The following is a 24,072-nucleotide window of genomic DNA, read 5'->3' as shown; positions in this document are numbered from 1 at the left end:
TGTTATAAGACAATTAAGCAGGAAGAGCATATGATGACAAAGCAAGAAATGATTACTCTGTACTTGTTACCAAAAAAGGAAGACTTATTGTATAGCAATTCTACAGAAATAGTCTGCTTTTAAAATAACTTGTAATAGTTGCATGGCCAGCTTAGGACACAATGTACATCTAAAGAGGCAGGACTACATTTGTCAAGAACTGTATACACGTTCTGTACTCACTGATGTATGTTGTCAGTCAGTTAAATCAGCCAAACTAGCTAGTCAAGGAATAATAAAAACTGTACTGACCCTGGGAAGCCTTGCTTTGCTGATCATTTATTTTTCTTGTTCTTCTAACTGACTGTATTTTTTCCTCATAGGTGTGGTGCTTGTAGATACATTTACAGGGCTCCTCAGTGGGGATCTCTGCGGAGGACTCGGAAGAGTGGGTACCCTGAACAGGGGTGTCCTGAGGCTTCTCTGCCCAGTGTCCTGGGAGGTGATCTATAACAGCTGTAGCTCAGGGAGTGAAAACTAAGGTTTTGACATCAAAGGAGTGCTGCCAGAAGCAAGAGCCCTCTCCATCGTGTGAAAGGCAGGCCCGCCTGAAGAGGAATAGGAGCCCAGAACCGAGAAAGACAACCTCAGGACCAGGGTCACTTCCCACTCTAATGGACAAGCCCCCATGGATGGAGCCTCAAGAAGGATCAGCGAGGATACAGCCATCAGCACCAAGGAAGGAACTGAAGACAGAGTCGTACCGTACCCCGGGCCAAAGTGCCCATCCCCCAATCCCCAGATTGAGGAAGGACCAGTTTGTCGGGAGCTGAAGAGCAAAGAGACAAACTTGGAGCCAGAGTGAGATGCACCATAGGCACTGAGGTGATGGGTTCCAAGAAGGATGTCAGAGAAGAAGACTTTGGAACCAAGAAGGTCGAAGGAGGAGTGTAAGATGGAGTCCGTGGATAAGGCAACCCAAGTCCTGCAGATGGATGGGTTTTAGAAAGTGAGGTAATCCGCCTGGCTACCAACAGCTGGTCCACAAGATGCACCATGTCGTGTTCTGAAAGGCTCCTGGTGGATTGGGTGGGTACTCCAGATGGAGAGTCAGGACATTTGAGGACTGAGCTATATGCTTGGCCCAGAAACGGGTCTATGGAGGGGGAGTATCAGCTCCGTAGTGCAAGGTCTGCCAGCACCGAAGTCTCTACTTTTGAGACCAGAAGCAAAGGGGTCAGATCCAATGAGGTCGGTACAACGCTCGGTGCCGAAGTGGCACTCGGAGCTGAAACAGTTGGTTCCAAAATGGAAACTGATGGCATAGTCGAAGGTGTGCCCTGAGCTAAAGTAGCTACAGGTGCTGAAGTCGAAATAGGTGTACTAAGATCAATGATCGGTGCTGGAGGCAGGACCTGTGCCAAAACAGGCATCGGTATCGAAGGTTTTGAGATGGTCGGAGCCAGGGAAGGTGGAGCCGAAGAGGCAGATTTATGCTTCGACGATAACTTAGGGACCTTAGATTTCCCAGGTTTGCTCTGATCACTTGATGGTGAAGAAGGAACAGAATGGGATCTCTTTTTATCCGTAGAAGGTGAGACTGAGACCTCCATCACAGAAATGGCCTCTGAGAAGGGAGACTTGAGTAACCCCTTCAGAATGAGTTTATTTTTGCGCTCATTAAGATTGCATTGGCTGAAGCTCTGACAAATATCACATGGAGGCTGCACCAAAGGTGAGCCACTCCCAAACAGTGTACATGGTCATCATGCAAATCACTGTTAGGTAACTTGTCCTTACAAGAAGTACAATGCTTAAAGCCTGAAGTACCCTTCTTATCCAACATCCTGGTAGAAAAAGGACACCACAACCAACTGTATAATCCAACAATAATGAAGTCAAATCCGTTCAAAAAAATTACAAGAAAATCACTAATATAACAATACACTGTATTAAAGAGAAGAAAGGGAAACACCTGAATAAAGATAGAAGCTAACAGGTTAAACAAGAGAAACAATACCAGCTATGGTATTGAAGAACTACCACAAGGGTAATGGAAAAATGGTACTTGGAGTTTACCAACGGTAACAGTGGGTAGAGTGGAAAGAATAAGGTTAGACCGAAGAAAAGACACTAGCAATACTAAAGGTTTGGTAAAATATGAAGCTATCCCAAAATTTTTACACAAATATCAAAAAAGATTTCATTTTGCTGAGAGCTCGGCTGAAACTCGGCTTTAGGCCTACACGACAAACGAGATCTGGGGTAACAGGGAGAAGGGCATTCTGGGTAGAGACTTAGCTTGAGAGTTTTTTGGATGGCACGAGCTTGGTAATAGGCCGACTCGCTTCTGAGGGCTTGGAACCAAACCCCATCAGTGATGAATGGAAAGAAGATTAACAACATCAGCTAGAGGTCTAGAACAGATTCTATAACCTATGAAATAGCATTTGATCTAGGATATGAGGAAAAAGGGAGGTTTGATTGGATGAATGCAGAAGAATCCCTTGAAAAGGAAGAAGGGAATCTCATCAACAGCTTTAGCCTTTTCTTGGAACCCAAGTATCTGAAGTTATCTGGTGTCACAAAGGGAAGTGAAGACCTAGACTTTGGAAGAACCTTACTGGATTGCCAGGGTGGAGAAGGAGAAAATATGACAGTCATATAGTCAGTCAGCTTTTTTAGATTGTCCTTGGTTTTGGTAGGACCCTTCCCTCTTTTGTGAACCTCACTGCCACTGAAAGTTTCTATTATATTTTTGCATGGAGGGTTGAGAAATGTGGGTAATCCCTCTGAATTATCTTCCCCTTTTCATCAAAATCTTTTAATAAACTCAGCAAATGAAGGGACAAATAATACCTCTTTATCCAGGGAATCACTCAGGAGCTCAGCTTTTATATAGTCTGAGAAATTTTAATAACGTAGCCCAGCTTTTATATACTCTGGGAAATTCTAAGAATGTAACCAGCCAAATCTCATCACTGACCCAGTGGCAGCTGCTCTAGAAGCAGCATTACCAGAGTCATAAGAACATTTAGAGTGTGATTGATTACCTGAGGCACAGAAGATATTAAAGAAATCAGAGATGCCAGTCTCTGAAGTAGGGAGGTCAGCAATTAACATTCTCCTATTGCTAAAAGAAGCCTGCAAAAATTGAAACATGTGAGTCTTACAATTCACTATTCTGAAGGCTACAGTGGAAGAAATATAAACTTTCTTTCCAAACCTATCAAAGGGACTAGGGTTAGCTGCTATAAGGTGTTTGGCAGAAGGTGGTTTAGTCAGAGAAATCACTGTCGGGTCTATGGCTTGAAAAAAAAAGAAATGTGTGGGTTTGAGGAGCATAACATTGTTTATCAGACTTTCTACGGAGAGATGGCTAACTGCCAAGCAAACTGCTGACTGCAAGGAAACCATCTTCTAAGGCTAGTAAAACAGGAGGAACAACTACAGGTTGAGGAAAATCCACCTGTAACAAATCATAATATCTTTGCTGGGACTGTGGCATTTCTTTTTTTTTCCCTACTGAACTAAATCCTTCATTCTCCCAATAGCATTAGAAAAAAAGTTAACTTTTCAGGTGAGAAATCTGAAGGAAATACTTTCCACAGAGTTAGACTCCCCATTTTGTGAAGTAGGAATGTGAGAAGCACAGTCTAAGTCTACTTCCTATCCCTCAGATTAAGAATCAGAATCTGAGAGAGGAAAGTCTTTTCCTTTTTAAATGAAGGGAGGACTCAGAATGTAAAGACTGAAAGGCTTTAAATAAACCTTTTGCAAAGTGCAGCCAATTCTCCTTGTCTGCCCAAGGTGATGGGGACATAGGTGAAGAAAAATGCCTATCTTTAGGTTTCCTTTTCTTGGAAGACTCCCCTAGAAAAACAGCACCATGAAAAATGATCCTTTCCTTGGGAATCAAGCTCCTCAGAGTGGGTAAGTGAAGGAACAATGTCTGCTCCCTCCTCGGATGCTGACAAGAGTGGTTCTCCCTTGCCCAAACAGGCCAGCTGAATAACTGCAGAGGACACACCTGCCTCTTAGTCCTTAGCATCTACATGAGGGACTGAGATAAACTGATCAGCAGTCCAAGGAGCATGACATGGCCACAGTGAAGTTACTCCTCAGTGGCCAAGGCCAAGAGGAAGATGGCTTCAATATCAAAGCCTCCCATACAACTTTGTTTTCTTCTTATAGATTGGGGAAGACAAACAAAGGAGCTGAAACACATCTGTCTCTCTTAAAGCTCCATGTAAGTGGGGTTAGCTGTGCTTTGGCAACTTTACCTTGAAAGTCATGGGGTAATTTTTTTTTTTTTATTTTGACAGAAAAGTTAAACTTTTCCTCACAAAAAAATGATAAAATTAGAAGGTATTCCCTAAAAGAGTACCTATCTGCCCAGTTTTGAAGAAGCACTAGCTGACAGCTGATCACTGGAACCCCAGAAAAGACCTTGCTCTTTGACAAGAAAGTTCTAAATGTTTGGTTCCCCAACCACTGACTTTATACTCTCTCCTCGAATTGCAAAGCAGTTAGGATGCATGGAAGGTGCCCAAAGGCTTTGGAAGCTGGTTGGACTCCAGTTCTTGACAGTATATTTTCCATATAGCTTGGGCTACTGCAACAGTGATCTAATGATGAACATCTTATATAGTGACATAGTTCAGTCCACCAGTACCCACAACTGGCCTCATATCCTCAGTCTTTTTGTCTACTTTTTTAATCCCCCCAACACACACAAAAACTGGTCCATTCATTCCCCCATCATGCCAGCCATCTGAGGGACAGCCATTATCATGCTGACTTGGACGAAGGGTATTCATGTACTAAATTCCTTCCCCTACTGCAGCCAGGCAGTGTTCACTGTAAAAAAGCAGAATCTAAAGAAGTGGTGCTGGGAACATTGCACAACTACATTGGAATGTATGCAAGGACTGGCAGAATACAATGATGGCAAGTTGCTGGAGCTGTCCTCCCACAGGTATCAGACAAACAGGAATTGCTTGCTACAGCCCTTTCCTGAGACAGGCAAGCTGACACCAGCCACTGACTCGCAGTCCTCCTAACTCCCTCCATCAGTACTTAGTCTACTAACTGAATCTTTTTCACTTAGGGTGCACAGAGAAACTTTCTGTTAAAATTGTAACTTAGGTTTTATTATTATATTAAAAGTCTCTGGCACCTCAACGTTATAGCTTTCAAGGAGAAAAACAGAATGTGAAACAAACTAACACTTTTGTAAGTATTCATATCAATTAATTAAGAATGTATTATCCTTCAACTACATATTTAAAGTGACAGTTCATCTTATCATCAACACATGCAGAATAAATATCAGTACATCTTAATTTTCATAGAAAAGAATGACAATTGATTTCAGTATTTAAACCCCATGGATAACAATGTTGATATCTTAAAATTAAATAAATTTCTTTATACAATAGCTATTATATTTCATCTATCCTTAAATGAAGTCAGTGCAACAATACCATAAACTTAATTCGTATAGTGTAGGTTAATTTTCTACAAAATGCCTCACAACACATCTCTCAACCTCTTAAAGCATGAAATCTGGATAAAGCCATAAATAAAAGTGGGACAAAGGCTCAGAATAGGGACACATTTTAAATATTGATCTTACAAACGTAGAAAGCTGATAGAATAACAGGTTTTGCATTAGCATGGATTTTCTGAAGGATGTGAAGTCTGAAACTCAAATGTCTGTCATTATTTTCTAACTTCAGTCTTTAATGACACCACTAATTTGCCCGAAAACCACAATTTTATGAAAAATGGACCAAAAATATAAGGCAGAAATCTGGACATTCTGCGAGAACCTGTACAGCTGAGAGGTATGCTCACAAATGGGCCAATCATATATTTATTTCTGAATGCCACCTTCATGCTCCAATACAGAGGATTATGAGCAGGTCGACGATCATAACCTGCTAATTATGTGTTTGAGACGTGGATGCCAAGAAATTCATCTTGAAAGTGTAGCTTGTGAGTTGAATCTTGACATCCATGTCACAGCACATAATAAAGGTTATAATTCTATGTACTGCATGGAGTTTTATCTACTCCATGTACTACTAGTTACAGAAAAAAGCTCTAAGTGTTTTGCCAGCTTTCAAAGCCAAAAAGCACTTTGCAAGCACTGTCAGAAAGTATAAAATGTCTTATGTTAACACTCACCTTGTCATACCTCTCAATTTTCCAGAATTTTGCCTCATATATTTGGCCTGTTCCTCATAAAATCTGTGTTTTTCTGGCAAGTCAGAACACTGAAGTCACCAAATAATGATATACATTTGAGTTTCAGACTTCATATCCTTCAGAAAATGCAGGCTAACAACAATCCTGTTATCTAAGTTTATAGGTCAGGGACACATTACTGGCACAGACAGCAGGCAGAAACAAAAAAGAAGTTATGTTCTTACCATAACGTTCCATGTGAGTTGTTCATCTCGCCTTTGTTTTTACACGTGGGTACAGAGCCGATCCATCGGCTCCGAGTTGGCCACTTTCCAAGCTATAGATCTCTGAGAAGTTCGAGACACAGTTCCTATCCCATGATGCTCTGCTGCCAAACCCCAGATCTAGTTTGCTGAACCCAGCAAGAAACACAACTAAGCAACCCAATATAACAAAGTAACTATTTACAATTAGTTAAGGGATAACCTGGCTAGCAAGAGGATACTAACAAGACCAACCAGACCACCAGCCATACCTGTTCTTCCAGAACATGGAGGGGGAAGGTGGGAGGGAGTGTAAGAACAAAGACGAGATGAACAACTCATATGGAACGTTATGGTAAGAACATAACTTCTTTATGTGAAGTTGTTCATTCTCGCCATTTGTTCTTACACGTGGGTAGCGTCCCAAGCACCCTAATCCTGGGTGGCTCATGGGAGTACATTCCTGAGAATGGTGGAACCAAAGGAAGCCCTGTCCCTGGAGGCCCTGTCCACTTTGTAATGAGTAATAAACGTATGAGGTTTGGACCAAGTAGCAGCTGCACAAATGGTGTCCAAAGGTAAACGAGCTGCGTGAGCTAGGAACGTAGAAACAGGCCTGGTAGAATGAGCTTTCACTTCACGTTCTAAAGGTTGATGGGTTGAAGAATATGCAAACTTTATACAATCAGAAAACCATTTGGGCAACGTAACTTTGGATACCGAAAGGCCCTTCTTATTGTCTGCATGGGAAACAAATAGTTGATCTGATTTTCTGAATTCTTTTGTTCTGTCCAAATAAAATCTCAATTGTCTGTGAACATCAAGCTTATGTAACATGTATTCCAATTTACTGGCATGATGCCTAAAAAAAGTGGGAAGTTCAATGGACTGGTTCAAGTTCGCTTCGGAACAGACCTTCGGCAGAAAGGATGGATTTGTTCTTAGAGACATCCTGTCGGGGTGAAAGACCAAATATGGCGGCCTAATAGAGAGTGCTTGAAGTTCAGAAACTCTACGCGCTGAAGTAATGGCCACTAAGAAAATTGTCTTCCAAGAAAGGAACTTCAAAGGACAAGAAGATGCAGGCTCAAAAGGGGGAAGCATGAGTTGAGACAGCACCAAATTTAGATTCCAGAGAGTAATCAGATGTCTGATAGAGGGTCGAAGGTGATGAGTCCCTTTCAAAAAGGTTTTACATAATCTGCGGGACATAATGTTAGATATGGCAGCCAATTGAACCCTTATAGTAGCGGCTGCCGCACCATCATGGAAAAGTGAAGTAAAAAATTCCAGAATGCTATGAATAGGGGCTATAAAGGGTTCAATACCATGCTGAGAAGCCCAATGACCAAATCATTTCTATTTGCTGTTATATAGTTTCCTGGTGGAGACTTTATGAAAGGAAACTAGAATATGCTGAACCGTGGGAGACAAATCATGATACCTGGCTAGGTTGGGAAGTGCAGCAGCCAAGCTGTCAGTTTGAGGGAGACAAGAGAGGGGTGAAGAACTCCCAATGAATGAGTTAGAAGGTCTGGTACTGGGTCCAGAACCCAAGGTTCTTCCACTTGGTATTGTTGAAAGAAGGGGAACCATATCTGCCGCGGCCAAAACAGGGCTATCAGAATAACAGTCCTTCCCAGGCTTTTGGCTTTCTGTAAAAATTTGGGGATCAGCAGGGATGGAGGAAAAGCATATAGGAGACCCGAGGGCCAATCGTGTATGAGTGCATCCCTTGGGATGTCCTGTGGTGGAGGGTACAGGGCACAGTAGCTTCTGCATTTGGCATTCATCGGGGATGCAAAAAGGTCACAGCAAGGCTGGCCCCATTTGCGGAATATCATTTCTGCCACTCGTTCTTTGAGGGACCACTCATGAGGCAACAGAATGGCTCTGCTCAATTTGTCCGCTATCACGTTGGATGACCCCGGGATGTGCGTTGCTATTAGGAAGCGCCCAGTGGATACAGCCCACTGCCAAATTCTCAAGGCCTCTCGGCATAAAGGGTAAGATCTGGTTCCCCCTTGCTTGTTGATGTACCAGACTACCGACATGTTGTCTGTCTGTATTGCAATCATCTCGTGAGGTAGAGAGTCGTGAAAGTGTTGCAACGCTAGGAACACCGCTCTCAACTCCAAGACATTGATGTGCAAACTAGATTCCATCTCTGACCAAGTACTTTGGACAGTTCTTCCCTGACACATCCCTCCAACCCTATCAGGGAAGCATCCGTGGTCACTGTGGCTGTGGGAGGGGGGAGTACAAATGTACGACCTACAGTAACTTGGTGGCTGTTCAACCACCAAAGGAGGTCCTTTTTGCAAGTATTTGTCAGCAGAATCTTGTGTGACATTGGAAGTTGTTGATAAGACCACTGTGTGAAGAGTAACCATTGGAGTATTCTCATGTGCATATGCCCCAGAGGAACCGCTATGAGAGTCGCTGCCATGGTGCCTAACAGCTTCAGAATTTGGAATGCAGGGACTTTCTTTTCCATCAACAAAAGGGATTCTTAGTTTTGTAAAGAGATTACTCGTTCTTGAGGCAATCTGACCAGGGTGGTGGTGGTGTCTAGATCTGCTCCTATAAAGGAAATATGCTGCAATGGTGATAAAGCAGATTTTTGAAATTTAAGGTTATGCCCAACTGGGAGCATAGGCTGATAGTGTAATCTCTGGTGTGAATCAGTTGATGCCTGGTGGTGGCGGTGAGGAGCCAGTCATTGAGATATGGAAACACCCGGAATACTAAACGTCTCAGGTGAGCCGTGACCACTGCCATGCATTTGGTGAACACTCTGGGGACTGTGGTGAGACCAAAGGGCAGAGCTCGGAATTGGTAGTGACTGGCCCCCAGCCAGAAATGCAAGTGATCTATGGATGGCCTGGCCATTTTGATGTGGTAGTACGCATCCTTGAGATCTATCGAGTACATCCAATCACCCATTTCAAAAAACGGAAGTATTGATTGAAGCGTGACCATCCGGAATTTTTCCTTTTTGACAAAGGTATTTAGTTTGCTGAGGTCTAAGATGGGCTTCCAGTCCCCTGTTTTCTTTGGAACTAAAAAGAACCTGGAGTAAGTTCCGGATCCTATCTGGTCCACCGGGACTGGCTGGATGACTCTTTTTTTCCAGCAGCCTTTGAATTTCTATGAATGCTAGATTCTGCAGACTGGGTGGAATGTCTGGGATTCTTGCACAAATGGAAGGGGATTCTTAAAAGGGAATGATGTAACCTCTGGTAATTATGCTTTTTACCCAAGAATCTGATGTAATTCCTAGCCAGGCGTCTGGGTATAAAACTAAGCGACCCCTGACTGCCTCCAGAGCAGGACGGTCGGGCCTCCTCTCAGGAGTGCTGATAGGGCTTGCCAAGGAACTGCTCCCTGTCACCCTGGTTCTGCGGACCCCCGCTGCCGCCTGGGCGGCATCTACCATTATACCCCCCTCCTCTGCCCCTAGAGGGGGGTTCACCACGTGTGTTCTGGAAAGCTGCTTGGGACTTCCGGAACCACATTTTTCCACCTTTCTGCCCTTTGGGGTATGGTCTAGTGGGAGTGGAAAAATGGACTTCTACGGCAGATAGAGTCTTTCCTTCCTGCTCACGCCTAGTGAGTGTCTCCTTGACTTTAGGCCCAAACAAGGAAGAGCCATCAAATGGGGTATTAACAAAAGAAGACTTGAAGGCTTCCTCAAAGGAGCATAAGCGCATCCAGGATGGTCTCCGCAGAGCTATCGCTGAACCTGCTGCCCGGCTCGATCCCTCGGCTGCATAAGAAATGAGCCGCATGGACAAGTTTACAATGGAATTAAGGGTGTTAAGCTGTGCCGTCATTTTCTCGGAGACAGCATCATCTGTGTTGCCCTGCAGAGTATCTCTAAGCTCTTTGAGTAGATCTCGTTGAAGACGGGTAAAGTGGGTTAAATAGTTAAGCGATCTCATTGCAAATGTCGCAGAACTAAAGATGCGTTTCCCGTATCTGTCCATCGTCCTGGAATCTTTATTAGGAGGATGGACAGAAGAAGAGGTCTCTGACATCTCTTTCTCGGTGGCCGCCGCCACCACCATGGCATCAATTGGGACTCCCTTTGTAAGAAAGGACTTATCCTGAGGGGAGGTGATACATTTGTTGGGCCTCTGAGGGACTGGTTCCATGGAATCAGAAGACTCCCACGCCTTTCGAGTGATCAAGTCCATTAATTTGTCGAAAGGCATAGTAACCCAGGAAGTGGAAGTTTGAGACCCAAAGGCCTTCAGGAGCACCGACTGATCCTCAGTAGGGGTAAGGGACTGCCAATCACCCCTCTGCTTAAGTATTTCTAGGATGTCTGCAAATGAGACATCCTCTGAGGGGGACCGTGGGGACCCTTCTGACTCCTCTAAGTTGGTTCCTGATGTCAAGGATTCCTGAGGGGAATCCAAGTGCCTCCTCTTGCACAGTCTCTTCCTAGAGAGTTCATCAGTGGGGGCGTCTGGTGAAGTCTCCGTAGAGCAGGGATCGCCCGATGGGATTACCTGAGGCTCTGGGTCTCGACACTTGGTAGGAACCTGTGATGTAGAGACAGAACGGGGCCCTTTCGGGGAGGAAGAGGAAGGATCTGAAGAGGTAAAAGTCTTAGCAGACATGACATTCCTCATGGCGTCGAAGGCACTGGTGTCTCAGTCCAAGGAGTCCGCCGGTTCCGAAGAAGACGGCAGTCTCCTCAGGGCCGTGACCACAGGCTCTGAACCAGAGGACGGAGCCAAGCTCAACTGCATCAAGGCCCTGAGAGGAAGAGTCGGAACCAAAGCCTCGGTTTGACTCTTTCCCCCGGAATCAGCGAGAGAGTGTCGGCTCTGAGACCCTTCGATTGGAACTGAAGATGTCAAGGTCGATGGGGCCAAAGGCACCAGAATAGGCCTCGGCTCCGAGGATTCCACAACTATCAGGTCCTCACCTTCCAGCTCCAAAGGTTTGAATGGTCTCGGAGGAGGAGCAGAAATTGTGACAGGGGTGGTGGTGTCGGGCTTCGATGCCAGATGAGATGAAGCCGAAAGCAATTTAGCCAAGGCCGGGTTCTCCAAGAGTCTCTGCACCACATGGTCCACATCAACATATAAGAGGGTCCTGGAAGAATGGGTCGAAGGAGACGAAGAATCCACTGACCGAAGGATCGGAGACTTTAAAAAGTACAGTTTTGTACCTACCATAAATGTAGATGTTCGAAGATCCACATTGCTGCAGTCCTTACACTTGGGGTAGTCCGCTGTCCTCGGTCGGCCCGAATATCAAAGTATAAGGCTGACGTCGGTCAAGGCGCATTTGACTGACATCAGGACGTCAGGGTACAAATGCGCATGACCGACGTCATATCCTCAGTCTTTTCTTGCCCCAGATGTCAGAAGACCCTAAAAATAAAGGTCAAAACCAAAAGACAGCAAACAAACAACCAACCACCCTTGCACTAATTATATGTACAATATATACAATATACACAATATTTACAACCCAACCCACACAACCACCTCTAACTACAGAGGGAAGGAGGGAGGGACTGCAGCAATGTGGATCTTCGACATCTACATTTATGGTAGGTACAAAACTGTACTATGTTCTTCATCTCACATTGCTGCAGTCCTTACACTTGGGTAGAATCCCAAAGCAGAGGTAAGGGAGGATGGCCAAACTATAAGGAAGCAGGAGCTGCCAAAATGCCCTGCAAAACAGCAGTGGCAAAACCAGCCCTGGATTTAGAGTAAAGTGGTAGGTGATAATGCCTAGAGAAAGTATGCACTGAACTCCAAGTAGCTGCCTCCAGAATATCCTTGGTTGCCACCCCCCTCAAAAAAGCTGTCGAAGTGGCAGTAGCCCTAGTGGAATCCCAGCTGGAATCTCCTTGCCATGATGGGAATAACAGAAAGCAATGCAAAACCCAATCCACTTAGAAATAGTTTGTTTTGACACAGGCTTGCCCTGAGAACTCAAAGCAAAAGAAACAAATAACTGCTGAGACTGCCTGAACCCTTTAGTTCTGTCCAAATAATATCGCAACTGCCTGTGTACATCTAAAGTGTGCAAAATCTTTTCCCCTTTATTTTGGGGATTTGCATAAAAAGTAGGCAAATGAATAGTTTGGTTTAAAGCCACACTAGAAACCACTTTAGGCATAAAGGAAGGATTAGTACGTAAAGATACCCTATCCTTATGGAAATTAAGAAAGGCTCAACCGCCATAAGGGCCTGCAATTCAGAAACCCTTCTTGCAGAGGTAATGGCCAACAAAAGGCAGTCTTCCATGATAAATATTTCAACTCAGTAGTAGCTGCAGGCTCAAAAGGTTGTAGAGTGAGTTTCTCCAACACAAAATTGAGATCCCAAGCAGGAGTAGGAGCTCTCGTGGGGTCTTATATTCTTTGCCCCTCTAAGAAATTGCTTGAACAAAGGATGAGAAAACAATGGTGGGTCACAGTCATAGTGAGCTGAAATTGCTGCAGCATGAACCTTAATAGAAGAGAAGGACAAACCCTTGTCCAGTAACTCAGTAAGATAGTGGAGAGCCACACTTAAATTAGGCTCAGAAACATCAAAATCCTTTGCTGCACTCCAAAATAAAAATCTCTTCCATTTATCTGCGTACACTTTCCTTGTACTGGGCCTTCTAGCTTCCAAAATCACATTCAAAACTTGTTGCGGAAGTTGAGACCCTCTATGGTTCAAAACAGAATATGCCAGGCTGTTAGGTGAAGAGAGTGAAGTTTGACATTGAGCAAATGACTGTCCTCCTGGGACAACAGGTGTGGAATCGAAGGCAAAGGCCATGGAGGCTTCCGTACCAGACTTCTCAATAATGGGTACCAGTGCTGTCGAGGCCAATCTGGAGCTATTAAAATCATCCTTGGCTTGTCCTGTCTGACTTTTAGAAGTACCTTTGAGAGGAGAGGCAGAGGTGGAAAGGCATACACATGAAGATTGCTCCAATTGAAAGAAAGAGCATCCACTTTCCAAGCTGTGGGATGAAACCTTTTGCAAAACTTTGGCAGCTGATGGTTTAGTGGAGAAGCGAACAGATCTATGTCTGGAGTTCCCCATGACACTGTCAATTTCTGAAATACATGAGGATCCAATTTCCACTCGTGGGGATCCATAATCCTTCTGCTCAACACATCTGCTAAGGAGTTCTGTGCTCCCGGCAGAAACCTTGCCTGAAGATTGAGCTGTAAACTGAGAGCAGTCTCCCACAACATCATTGCTTGCCTGCATAAAGGATAAGAATGTGTTCCCCCTTGCTTGTTGATGTACCACATGACAGTTGTGTTGTCTGTTAGAATCAACACCTGCCCTGGAAGAAGTAAATCCTTGAAAGCTATTAATGCAAACTGGACTGCTAACATCTCCTTCAGTTTGATATGTAGATGTTGTAGTCTGGCAGGCCACTTGTCTTGTATCCACTTTCCAATTAGATGAGCTCCCCAAGCTTTGTCTGAGGCATCTGTCGTTAAAATCTGACTCGCCTCTGGCCGGGTCACAGAGAGTCCCTTGTTTAGGTGACATTCCTGAGCCCACCACAAAAATTCCTTTTGAATGCAAGGTATTATTTGAATGACAGTGTCCAAATCCTGGCAGTGCTGTGTCCATACATTTTTGAGATACCATTGCAGCTTCCTCATATGCAGTTTGGCATTGGGAAGCACCAGAATACAAGATGCCATGAACCCTAAGGCTTGAAGGACTGTCCTTGCAGTCAGCCGGACTGATGAGATAGTTGATGGAAGTAAAGGGAAAGATTCTTTTGTTTGTCCGGGGTTAAAAGGCCATCTGGGATGCTGTATTCAGTCTTACACCCAGAAAGCACATTTCCTGGGTACTAGACTGGACTTTATTTCGTTCACAGAATACCCCAGGCATCTTAGCACTGCTATCACATATTCCAAATGATGAAGAAGCTCTTCCCTTCCTTGAGCCAGAATCAGGCAATCGTCCAAATAAGGATAGATCTGTATTCCTTTTAGCCTGAAGAAAGCTATCACTGGAGCCAGAACTTTCGTGAACACTCTAGTAGATAAGCCAAAGGGCAATGCAGAGAACTGATAGTGAGAAGTCCCAGCTCGGAAATGCAGATACTTCCTGCAACTTAGTCTGATAGGAACATGAAGGTAAGCTTCCTTGAGATCCAAAGTTACCATCCAATGATCTTTGCCCAGCAGAGGTAAAAGCTGTTGTAACGTCAACATTTTGAACTTGGGAATGTCCAGATAAGTGTTGAGGACAGATAAATCCAAAATTGGTCTCCACGTGTTCCCCTTCTTTGGTACTAGGAACAGGCGAGAATAAAATCCTAGGCCCACTTCTGGCATAGGGACCGGCTGTATGGCCCCTAGTTGGAGTAACAGAGAAATTTGCTCGTGAGCCTCTATTCTTTGTTGAGGAGGAACGTCTGGCATGCCTCTGAAAGGAGGCAAGGTATGGAAATAAAACCTGTAACCGTGGTGTATGATATCCAATACCCATCTGTCTTGGGTAATTAAACTCCAATTTTCTTTGAAAAGTGCCAACCTTCCTCCCAAAGGTGCTGCCAGGCAGAAGGCTCTGGCAGCGGAAAAGGTAGGTCATTGGGTCTGTTTAGGAAAGGACTGACCCCTGCCCTCACCTGAAGACTGTGCAGGAGAACTCCTGTTCTAGGCCTGAAAGAACCCTGAGCTCTGGTCTAGATCAACCCCTAGACTGGGAATCATAAGAAGGATACGTCCACCCCTTAGTAGGCCAATTTCTACTAAACTTTGGAGGTTGAACCTGCAAAAAATCCTTAACAGTCTGCATAGACTTAGCCTTGTCCTCCATCTTCTTTAAAACTGCCTCAACAGGAGAACCAAACAACACATCTGATTGTAAAGGAGCATCTAAAATCCTTGTTTTAACATGGTCAGATAAATTTTGATCCCTCAGCCAGGCGTGCCTGCGAAGAACTGATCCAGTGGCAGCCACCCTAGACGAGGCCTGTACAGCATCAAAACCACATTGCAAAGAATGCTTACCCACCTGTTCAGAAACATGTACTAAATCTTGTAACTCTTTACAATCAATACCTTCCGCCAGAGCATCAACCTTAGACTTCAATTGTGAAAGGAGATAGTTTTGGTATTTCAACATGTGAAACTGGCAATTCAAAGCCCTCATAGCTAGAGTGGAAGAAGTATAAACTTTCTTTCCCCATCTATCCAAGGCCCTGGCCTCTTTATCTGCAGGAACTGGATTCTTGACAACAGAAGCCTTAACACCTTTAGGCCCCTGGCTAACAGTTTCTGGGTCTGCCCTAGGACTCTTAAAAAGATACTTATGAGCTTCAGGCACCCTGTAATACCTATCCGGTTTGACAGGAGCAGGAGGCAAAGAATCAGGATTAAGAGAAGCCTCTGTAAAAACATCTTCCACTACATCCAAAACAGGAGGTATAGCCAAAGGCCTATGCTGGGGTAAAAACAAAAATTCCCTAAGCCTTTTCCTGGAATCAGAGAAGTCCTGACCTTCCCACTTAAAATGCTCCCTCATGGAATGAAGAGTTTCTGAAAAAGAAAAATCCTCAGGAGGAGAAGCAGAAGGAGTAGAATCATCCACATCAGAATCAGAATAAGGAGAGTACTCCTGCAAGTCTTCAGCCGAAGACTCTGAAACATCCCTTAAACCACTGAGGCAAGAAAAAAACAAAATATTCCCCAACGGGGTACTTAGCCAACTTTGACTCGGTCTGAAACTCCGGAATCGAAAAATTTCAGAACGCCAACCGGCACTTGCAATACTGCTTCTGCATCGGACCATGCGGCAAAAAAGACTGAGGATATGACGTCGGTCATGCGCATTTGTACCCTGACGTCCTGATGTCAGTCAAATGCGCCTTGACCGTATACTTTGATATTCGGGCCAACCGAGGACAGCGGACTACCCCAAGTGTAAGGACTGCAGCAATGTGAGATGAAGAACATCCTCCGATACCGGTTCCAACCTCAGGACTTGGCTCCAAGACAAAGGTTCGGTACTCGGCTCCGAGGGCTGAGGAGCCGGTGACCGAATCTTCTCCGAGGTGCTCGGAGCCGATGACTTGAGCTCTGATGACACCTTGGAAGACTTCGACCCCTTGGAAGATTTGGAGGTCTGTTCAGACTTATCTAAAGACTCTAGGAAGTCTAACTTTAAGAGGCCTCCATCAATAAGCTTCCTTCGCCTTTCCAGCATAACTCTGCCACTAAAAGAGTGGCAGATGGAACAGTCCTCTTGCAGGTGTAAAGGCCCTAAGCAATAAATGCATGAAGTGTGGTGGTCAGTGATGGACATCTTCTGTCCACAGCCACACCGCTTGAACCCTAATCTCTGTTTCTCTGACATATGTAAAAACAAGTAAACAGCACAATTGCTAAAGGTTCAGATCCCTGAACTTTACAGATATTAAGACCACTAACAATCACACAAAACATTCAGATCCCTGAACACTCACTAACTCTATTTCACAAAAACAACAAGTATTAGCAAAAAAGGTAGAATAAATGACAGAGCCCTGTCAAAAAATGCAACTAAAGAAACGGCTAAAGGCCTAGGAGCAACCGCTCCTAAGAAAGCACACGAAGCACATGCTAAGTATCTAAAAAAAAACACAAACAGGAAATATTTAGACTACTACTACTATATATCAAAAACTATCACAAGTATTGACAATTTTCTGTCAAAGACAAGAAAAAAAGGTACTGGCCCGAGCTTCTTGAAAAGAGCGTGAGATCCGTTGCAGCAGCAAACTAGATCTGGAGTTTGGCAGCAGAGCATCATGGGATAGGGACTGTGTCTCGAGCTTCTCAGAGATCTAGAGCTTGGAAAGTGGCTGAATCACAGCTGATGGATCGGCTCCGTACCCACGTGTAAGAACAAAGGCGAGATGAACTCACATCTGTTTTTATTCTGTCGCTGTTGTTTGCTGGTAAGTACTAGCAGATTTGATTGCCTAATGTGAGACCCAGTCTTAATGTGTTATGCAGGGGTTGCTTAACAATTGTTAAGATCAGGTCTTGTACTCTAGTAGCACTTAACTGATTTGTCTTTTTCTAGATATTGGAGCTTAATCACCATGCTCCATGCATTATACTGTTTTTTTTTCTCCGCACATTTATTTCTACCTACAGAAATCTTAAAGCAGTCAAAAAAGTATCCTAAATCTCCTCTACAGAGCACATGTAAGATACCTGTGTGTATTATAACTATCACCATTAAGTACACAGCTTTCTCCATGTTACACAGGTGTCAAATCAGCAGTGAAACCTTGGTGCAGCCGTCCCCTGGAGTTGGTTGGCAATTTGACACCAGCCACAGACTTGTATTCATCCAAGCTGCTTCTTCCATACATAGTCTACTGTCCGAATTTGGGTCATATATGGTGCAAAATGAAGAAGAAAAAGGAAGATACATTCAACAGATAAATGACTTGTGGTTACACTAAAATTATAAATTTGTAGTACAAATGCATGTTTTTTATCTTCATATTTTATTTTATAGTAATACAAAAAACATCTTTATGGTATTGAAGGATGAACTTTGACTACATCCAGTATGACCCAGCTTTAGTTAGATGCTCAGGCATGGGGGAGCTCGCTGGGGAGGGAAAGGAGTGTGCAGCTGAGATTAGGTTACCTTTCCAGGGGGTACTGTGTAAAGTCCAGTAGATGAGAGCCTATGGGATGGCACAGTATTACATTCCAGTACACGTGTGCTTCGGGAGTGAAGCCGGCAAAGGACACATTATTCTCCTGTTGATCAAAGCCAGTGTGCTAAAATGCATTCTACCAAATAGCTTGGCACAGTTTTGCACTGCACTGTGCCTGCCAAGAGACAGAGGAAGGACTGTTACGAGTATTAAAAATAGACAAAAAAAAAAAAACACTAAACTACTGCAAGATGACAGCTGCTGTCCTCAGCTCTTTCTTCTCCCTTATGGCATCATCAAGTGCCAGAAACTGAAAAGAAAGAATGAGCCAGTTAGTCACTGGATGTTTGGAGGTAGGAGACTAAAGTTGAAAGAGTATATATACATATATATATATATATATATATATATATATATATATATATATATATATATATATATATATATATATATATATATTGTATAAGTTACTAGGTAGAACACAAAATTATTTTCATTTTATTTCTCCCACTGTTCCATATTTGAGATCAGGACTCTTAAGACTATCAGTTTTCAGACTTATGAGAATTATCATGTATCTATAACATATGGGTTGCACCTCTCTTTTTGCCTAAGGTGCAAGTCCTATTTTGTTTGCTTTCATGTAGCAGCATTATTATGAGACTAGCTTAAGGAAGAAAACACTAGCCATTGCAAAGATTCAACACCATCCCTTCATCAAAAGGTCACCAATCGACATTTTTTCTTAAACCTTAATATAATGCCCATTCACTAGCAAAACTGCAACACAGGGTCAGTATGCTGGCGTAATATAAGTGTATTCAAAGTGTGATGCCCCATCACTGGCAACAATAATCAAGGCACCTCAATCCTCATCCCTAGCACCAGTGGGGGACGTACATTAGGAGGACGACAAATTACACACACAGTATTTCCAGATGCAGCTCTCTGCATCAAGTGCAATTTCTCTTAAGAGCACACAGACCACTGTCAGTCCGGGGCTGGTTTCTCCTTCTTTCTCCAGATCCCCAATAAGACTCCCCACTGGCACAGCTATAGAGCTGAGATCTCAGTTGAGTGGCCAAGACCTCCAGCACCCTCTCTGTCCAACTAGTGCTCCATATCCCTGCCCAAGTAACTGACACACACACACCCTTTGAGGTTTGATTTATACACACACACACACACACACACACACACACACACACACACACACACACACACACACCTGGGAAAGGCTGGCATAGGTTTACTAGCTATGCCCCCTTCTGCCCAGACTATAAGGTAGTTATTGCTGCCACCAGCCAACTCCTTATCAGTTACTTTAAGGTGCTTAACAAAGGGTGTGCAATCTTACTGTGTGATGTTACTATTAATAGTTTGACCAAAAGCAAGGTTATTAGGAGTGTCCCAGTCACCAAATGAATATGCAAGTACTCTCAGAACTTAAATGTGTCTCACAAATATCAGACACAATGAAAGGTTTAAATATATTTAATAATAAATAATAAAAGAACAAGAAAATGCTCAGTATACAATCACAGTAACATCAGAGTTCAAAATCACAGGAAATATTTAAAACAACATTGCAGGACAGTCTCAAATAAATAAAGAAAAACATCTAAATTAAGCGTTGCTATATTTCTGACTATAGCTAAGAGAAATTACTATACGCTAGTTAACTTACAGAGCAACAAGGCAGATGTGGTGAGTGGATCTTCTTGTCAGGTCAAAGACAAAATATAGAATACAGAGTCACTCTCAGAGAGTTCTTAAATTAATATTTCAAATATTACTGCTGGAATAGCTTGCAGAATGACATCATTTCTTGTCATGTGACTCTATCCCAGGTGAAAAACAATCATTGATGCAGCTGGTAGCTTTTAGCATCTACCTGTGAAAATGCATAGATAGAGGCTTTCCTCTAATGTTTGCAGATCCTGAAAGTCATAAAACAATAAAACACTTCCACGACAATACAGACAAATTCTCTGGTACAGACATTATGTCTCCTGCTGCACTGAAACTTGAAGATAACATATTTTTATTGCTTGACCATAAAGTAATTTAATTTCAGTTATTTTCTGAAGTTAACCTCCTGTGTCCCAGCTTCCATTGTTAAAATATATACATCTAAACAGTTATAATAGTGCAGGTACATTTATGTTCTAATCCAGCAGGGTACACTGTTGTTGCATCTTTAAATAACACTTTGTAGAATACCTCTTCAGCACATATGTCTGTACAAACCATCTTATATGACATACAGTTCTAATACATTTGTAACACAAGCATATGAATCATGTTGACATTCACAAATGACATATAATTATTTACAAAATTCCAGATAGCTGGGCTGGCAGTATCTCCTTTTCCTGACACAAAGCACTTTTGGAACTATTTACAATACAGTCTTTTAAACTGGATGAAATAAAAACTAGTTAACGAAATGGAGGGAAGCAGGAATTAAGAATAATAGCACATATAGTACAGCATGTCTCTAGCTCCTAATACAATACTTGATTTATTGTTTTCAAATTTACCTCCGAAGTCACCTGAAGGTCACTTTCACTGATGTTTGGTTTTTCAGAACTTTGCACATGCTGAAAAGGGGGCTTCTCAGGAAAACATGAAGATAAGGCATTCTCAGAAAATGCATCTGCCATTTCTTCCATTATAAGAACTTTCTCCTAAACAACCAAAATGTGTTTTTTACTGTTTGATATTCACACAGACATTAAAACATTGGCACAACAGATTAAATACATTTATTTATTCAGTATACTGTGTTGACAGAACAAAATAAATAAGGAAATGAGTACAGCATGTCCTGAAGCTGTTAATGGAAAAAAAATAAGTCAAAACAATATTAAAATAGGTTTATTAAACTTTTTTTTTTGGGAAAGGTCTTGGGAATCAAACTCATGATTACAGAAAGAATCATATTTGCCACTCACAGCCTTAATCATCTGTGCTAAACTGCTAAATATAAATAAAAATAAAAAAATATGCAATTTATGAGATACTGCAAGACTCAGCTTGATGGTGTTTGCGTTGCATTATCTTTTCACAGTTAGGAAAATGTTGGTGCATTTAGAAATGCATGACTTCTTAACTACATGCCCACTGTTACACAATTTAGGAGAGATATCATCTCAGGAGATAAAAAAAAGATGTCTGCCTGATATCATCATGAGATCCTCCATGCTGTTAGACTAACAGAACTGAAGACTGAATGTAGAATTCTGCTTTCTTGTTGTTTTTACAACTTGCTATGAGTAGACATAGTTATTTGCCGAACCATTAATATCTGTGTTAGAAGGGTAAACCATTCTTGTCTTAGGGATTATGTAGGATAAGGTTCCCCCTTTTTGAACTTCACAAGGAGCTTTTAAAACTAACGGCACTAAAGGAAATGCATAACAGATCTTAAAAAAATTAAAAATATGTCAGTTTCCCATGCATAATGGCAGTGGTAAAGCCAGGGGTGGGGGTGTGGTGGAGTATAATGGGACACCATAAGAAGCTGGTGTTTTAAATGGGACAAGAGCAAATACACTCTATGATGTTCCAGTGTTTTTGTTATTTTTTTGTCAAGTTTTTCCCTGAAAGATTAGAATTTTTTTGTTTAGACTACCTGCCTCAGTGTTTTGCGACCTAAAATGTAACTGGCCTGAAGTGTTATGTTCATCCAAATGACTTTTTTCCCAGATATCACTGCCTGTCTGCTAAGAAGACAAGAATGGGTAGTTCCGTGTTTCCTGAAGAGCAACATCACTGTTGTGTTGCCTGTGACATGTATATCCTGGTCTTAATGATGACCTGGATGCTGACACAGATGGTTGTTTTATCTAGGAAGATTCTTAAACATAATCCAAGAGCTTGTAAGTTTCTGGTCCAGAAAAGAATAAACAAAACACACACAGCCCTTGGTTTATTGCAATCTGACTATGCCGTCATTGACATTTCTTCATAAGGTCACTGTGAAAGGAAGAACAGTTTTTTAGAGGGTGTGAACTGTGATTCCAGACACTGCAGAAGTACCACTGTACCTCCCTCAAGAGTAATTTGGCATTTGGTGCTAGGAGGATGGAAAAGATCATGTAGACTAGAACCTTCAAAAATATCTTTGCAAACTAGGGCTTTTTGCTTCAAAACATGTTAGGTAAAAAAGGTCCAACATCAGCTGCTTTTTTTCTTAAGTTAGGCCATCACAGAATATATATTATTCTGAATTATTTCTAGAAATCTGCTAGTCTGAGGGGGGTGATTGTATTGCAGTCTTGAAGAAGATATCCAGACTCTGGAACTGCAGATTGTAAGATATGAAAAGAGCTAGCTGGAAACAGATAATATTCTACCTAAGGGTAGATATGAACTACCTCAAGTCTGAGGTGAGGAAATAATGGAGTCAGACCTTTGGTGAACACTTTGGGTGTAAGTGAAAGAACAGAAGGGAGGTAACTTGGTGTCAAGAAATTTCCCATATGAAAGCTGAGAAACTATCAGTGAGATTTGTTAAATTGGGTGTGAAGGTAAGCATTTTGCATATCCATGGTCAACATAAAATAAGAAAATCCTGAATAAAATCCCTTTCCTTCTTCTTCCAAAGGAAATATCCAGATTATACAGTGGCTGCTAAACAAAAAGTAGAGCAAAGTGGATTTGGTCTCTTGGAAGGGTTGGAATAGGACCTGGAAATGGAGTTACACAGATGACTATGATGTAAGTTGGTGACACTACTTCTTTGATCTTGTTATCTGATGTTATATAAAATAATGTCAATGAAAAGTTGATAAATCATATTCATGTATTTGTAACTTACTTATATTACATATAGTGAGCGTAACTCATCCTCAATGGAGGTTTGGGAAGAAAAGCTCATGTAGAAAAAAACATTCAAAATACAAGCAGAAGGCGGAAAGCTTCATGTGACTTTAAAAAGAAAAAAGGAAACAACATACTGCTAATGTTCACAATTTTAGCATAGTTAAAATAATTAGAAGGGTAACCCACAATTAAGTTGGAGAGTTTAAGTATGTACAATTTACAAACTGTTTGTACATTATACCCAGAAGCAACATTTGGCTCAAAGATGAAGCTTTTGTTCAAATATACACAATGATGTGTATAACAATTTTCTGTAACATATACTTATTGAAATACAATACCATTATCAGTTAAAGAATGTACTGTGAGACTAGGAGAGAAAGGAAAGGGCAGCTGAAGTAGAAAGTAAGGAGAATACACTGTATAAGAAACTAAAGAGGAAGGAAGAAAGAAAGCAGGGTGGTCTACAGTAGAGAGACTACAAAGATGGGTAGCAAAGAGAAGGGTATGTAGACATAACAGTAGCAATTAAAAACTGTTTCCAGTGGTTCAAAATCATGACAAAGAGATGACCAGAAGCATAGCAAACTGAAGTGGTCAACTAGGAATGTCACCACGCAAACATAAGGCCACCTTTGCAAACAAAGTGGCTGACTATCAGCCTGTACAACATGATTACTGAGAAAGTGTATTTTAAAAGGTGCTCACTAGGCTAATGCTGAAACATCCTCATCAGTGTTACTCAACAGTGGAGAACAGTGGGAAATAGGCATTCGAAAGGTGAGATGTGGTAAATGGTAATCTCGAATGCTACATTATAATAGTCATAAACAAGTAAAGAAAATACAGAAAACAAAACAAATGCAAGAGGAAATCAACCCTGGTACAAACATAGAAACTGCATCATGTGTACAAGAAAAGTACACTCGTTTTAATAAACTTACTATATACAATCCAACAGGTAATCCAGCGGGCAGGGAAAAAACTAATAATCCAAAATCCAACAAAAAACTTATAGGTGACTACCAGGAAATGGCTCAAACATTTTAATAAACTAAAATGAAAAACAAAATGCCAACCATGTCAAAAAATAAAATAAACTATAAATAAACATGGTCCTGTTGGACTGTCATTCACTTGGTGTTCA

The 24,072-nt window shown here is 42.2% G+C and overlaps 1 protein-coding gene across 1 annotated transcript in view; it reads right to left on the bottom strand.

The window, feature by feature from the left end:
• Positions 1–24,072, bottom strand: part of DNAAF2 (dynein axonemal assembly factor 2) — a 675,691-nt gene that overhangs the window by 300,305 nt on the left and 351,314 nt on the right. Inside the window, exon 4 of the mRNA XM_044074277.1 lies at positions 20,639–20,785. Coding sequence (XP_043930212.1) covers positions 20,639–20,785 — 147 coding nt within the window. The remainder of the gene's footprint in view (positions 1–20,638; positions 20,786–24,072) is intronic.

The sequence above is a fragment of the Protopterus annectens genome, chromosome 6.part0, assembly GCF_019279795.1.
Source record: "Protopterus annectens isolate FY-2018-M chromosome 6.part0, PAN1.0, whole genome shotgun sequence".
NCBI lineage: Eukaryota > Metazoa > Chordata > Ceratodontiformes > Protopteridae > Protopterus > Protopterus annectens.
This window is presented reverse-complemented; position numbering and strand designations above follow the sequence as displayed.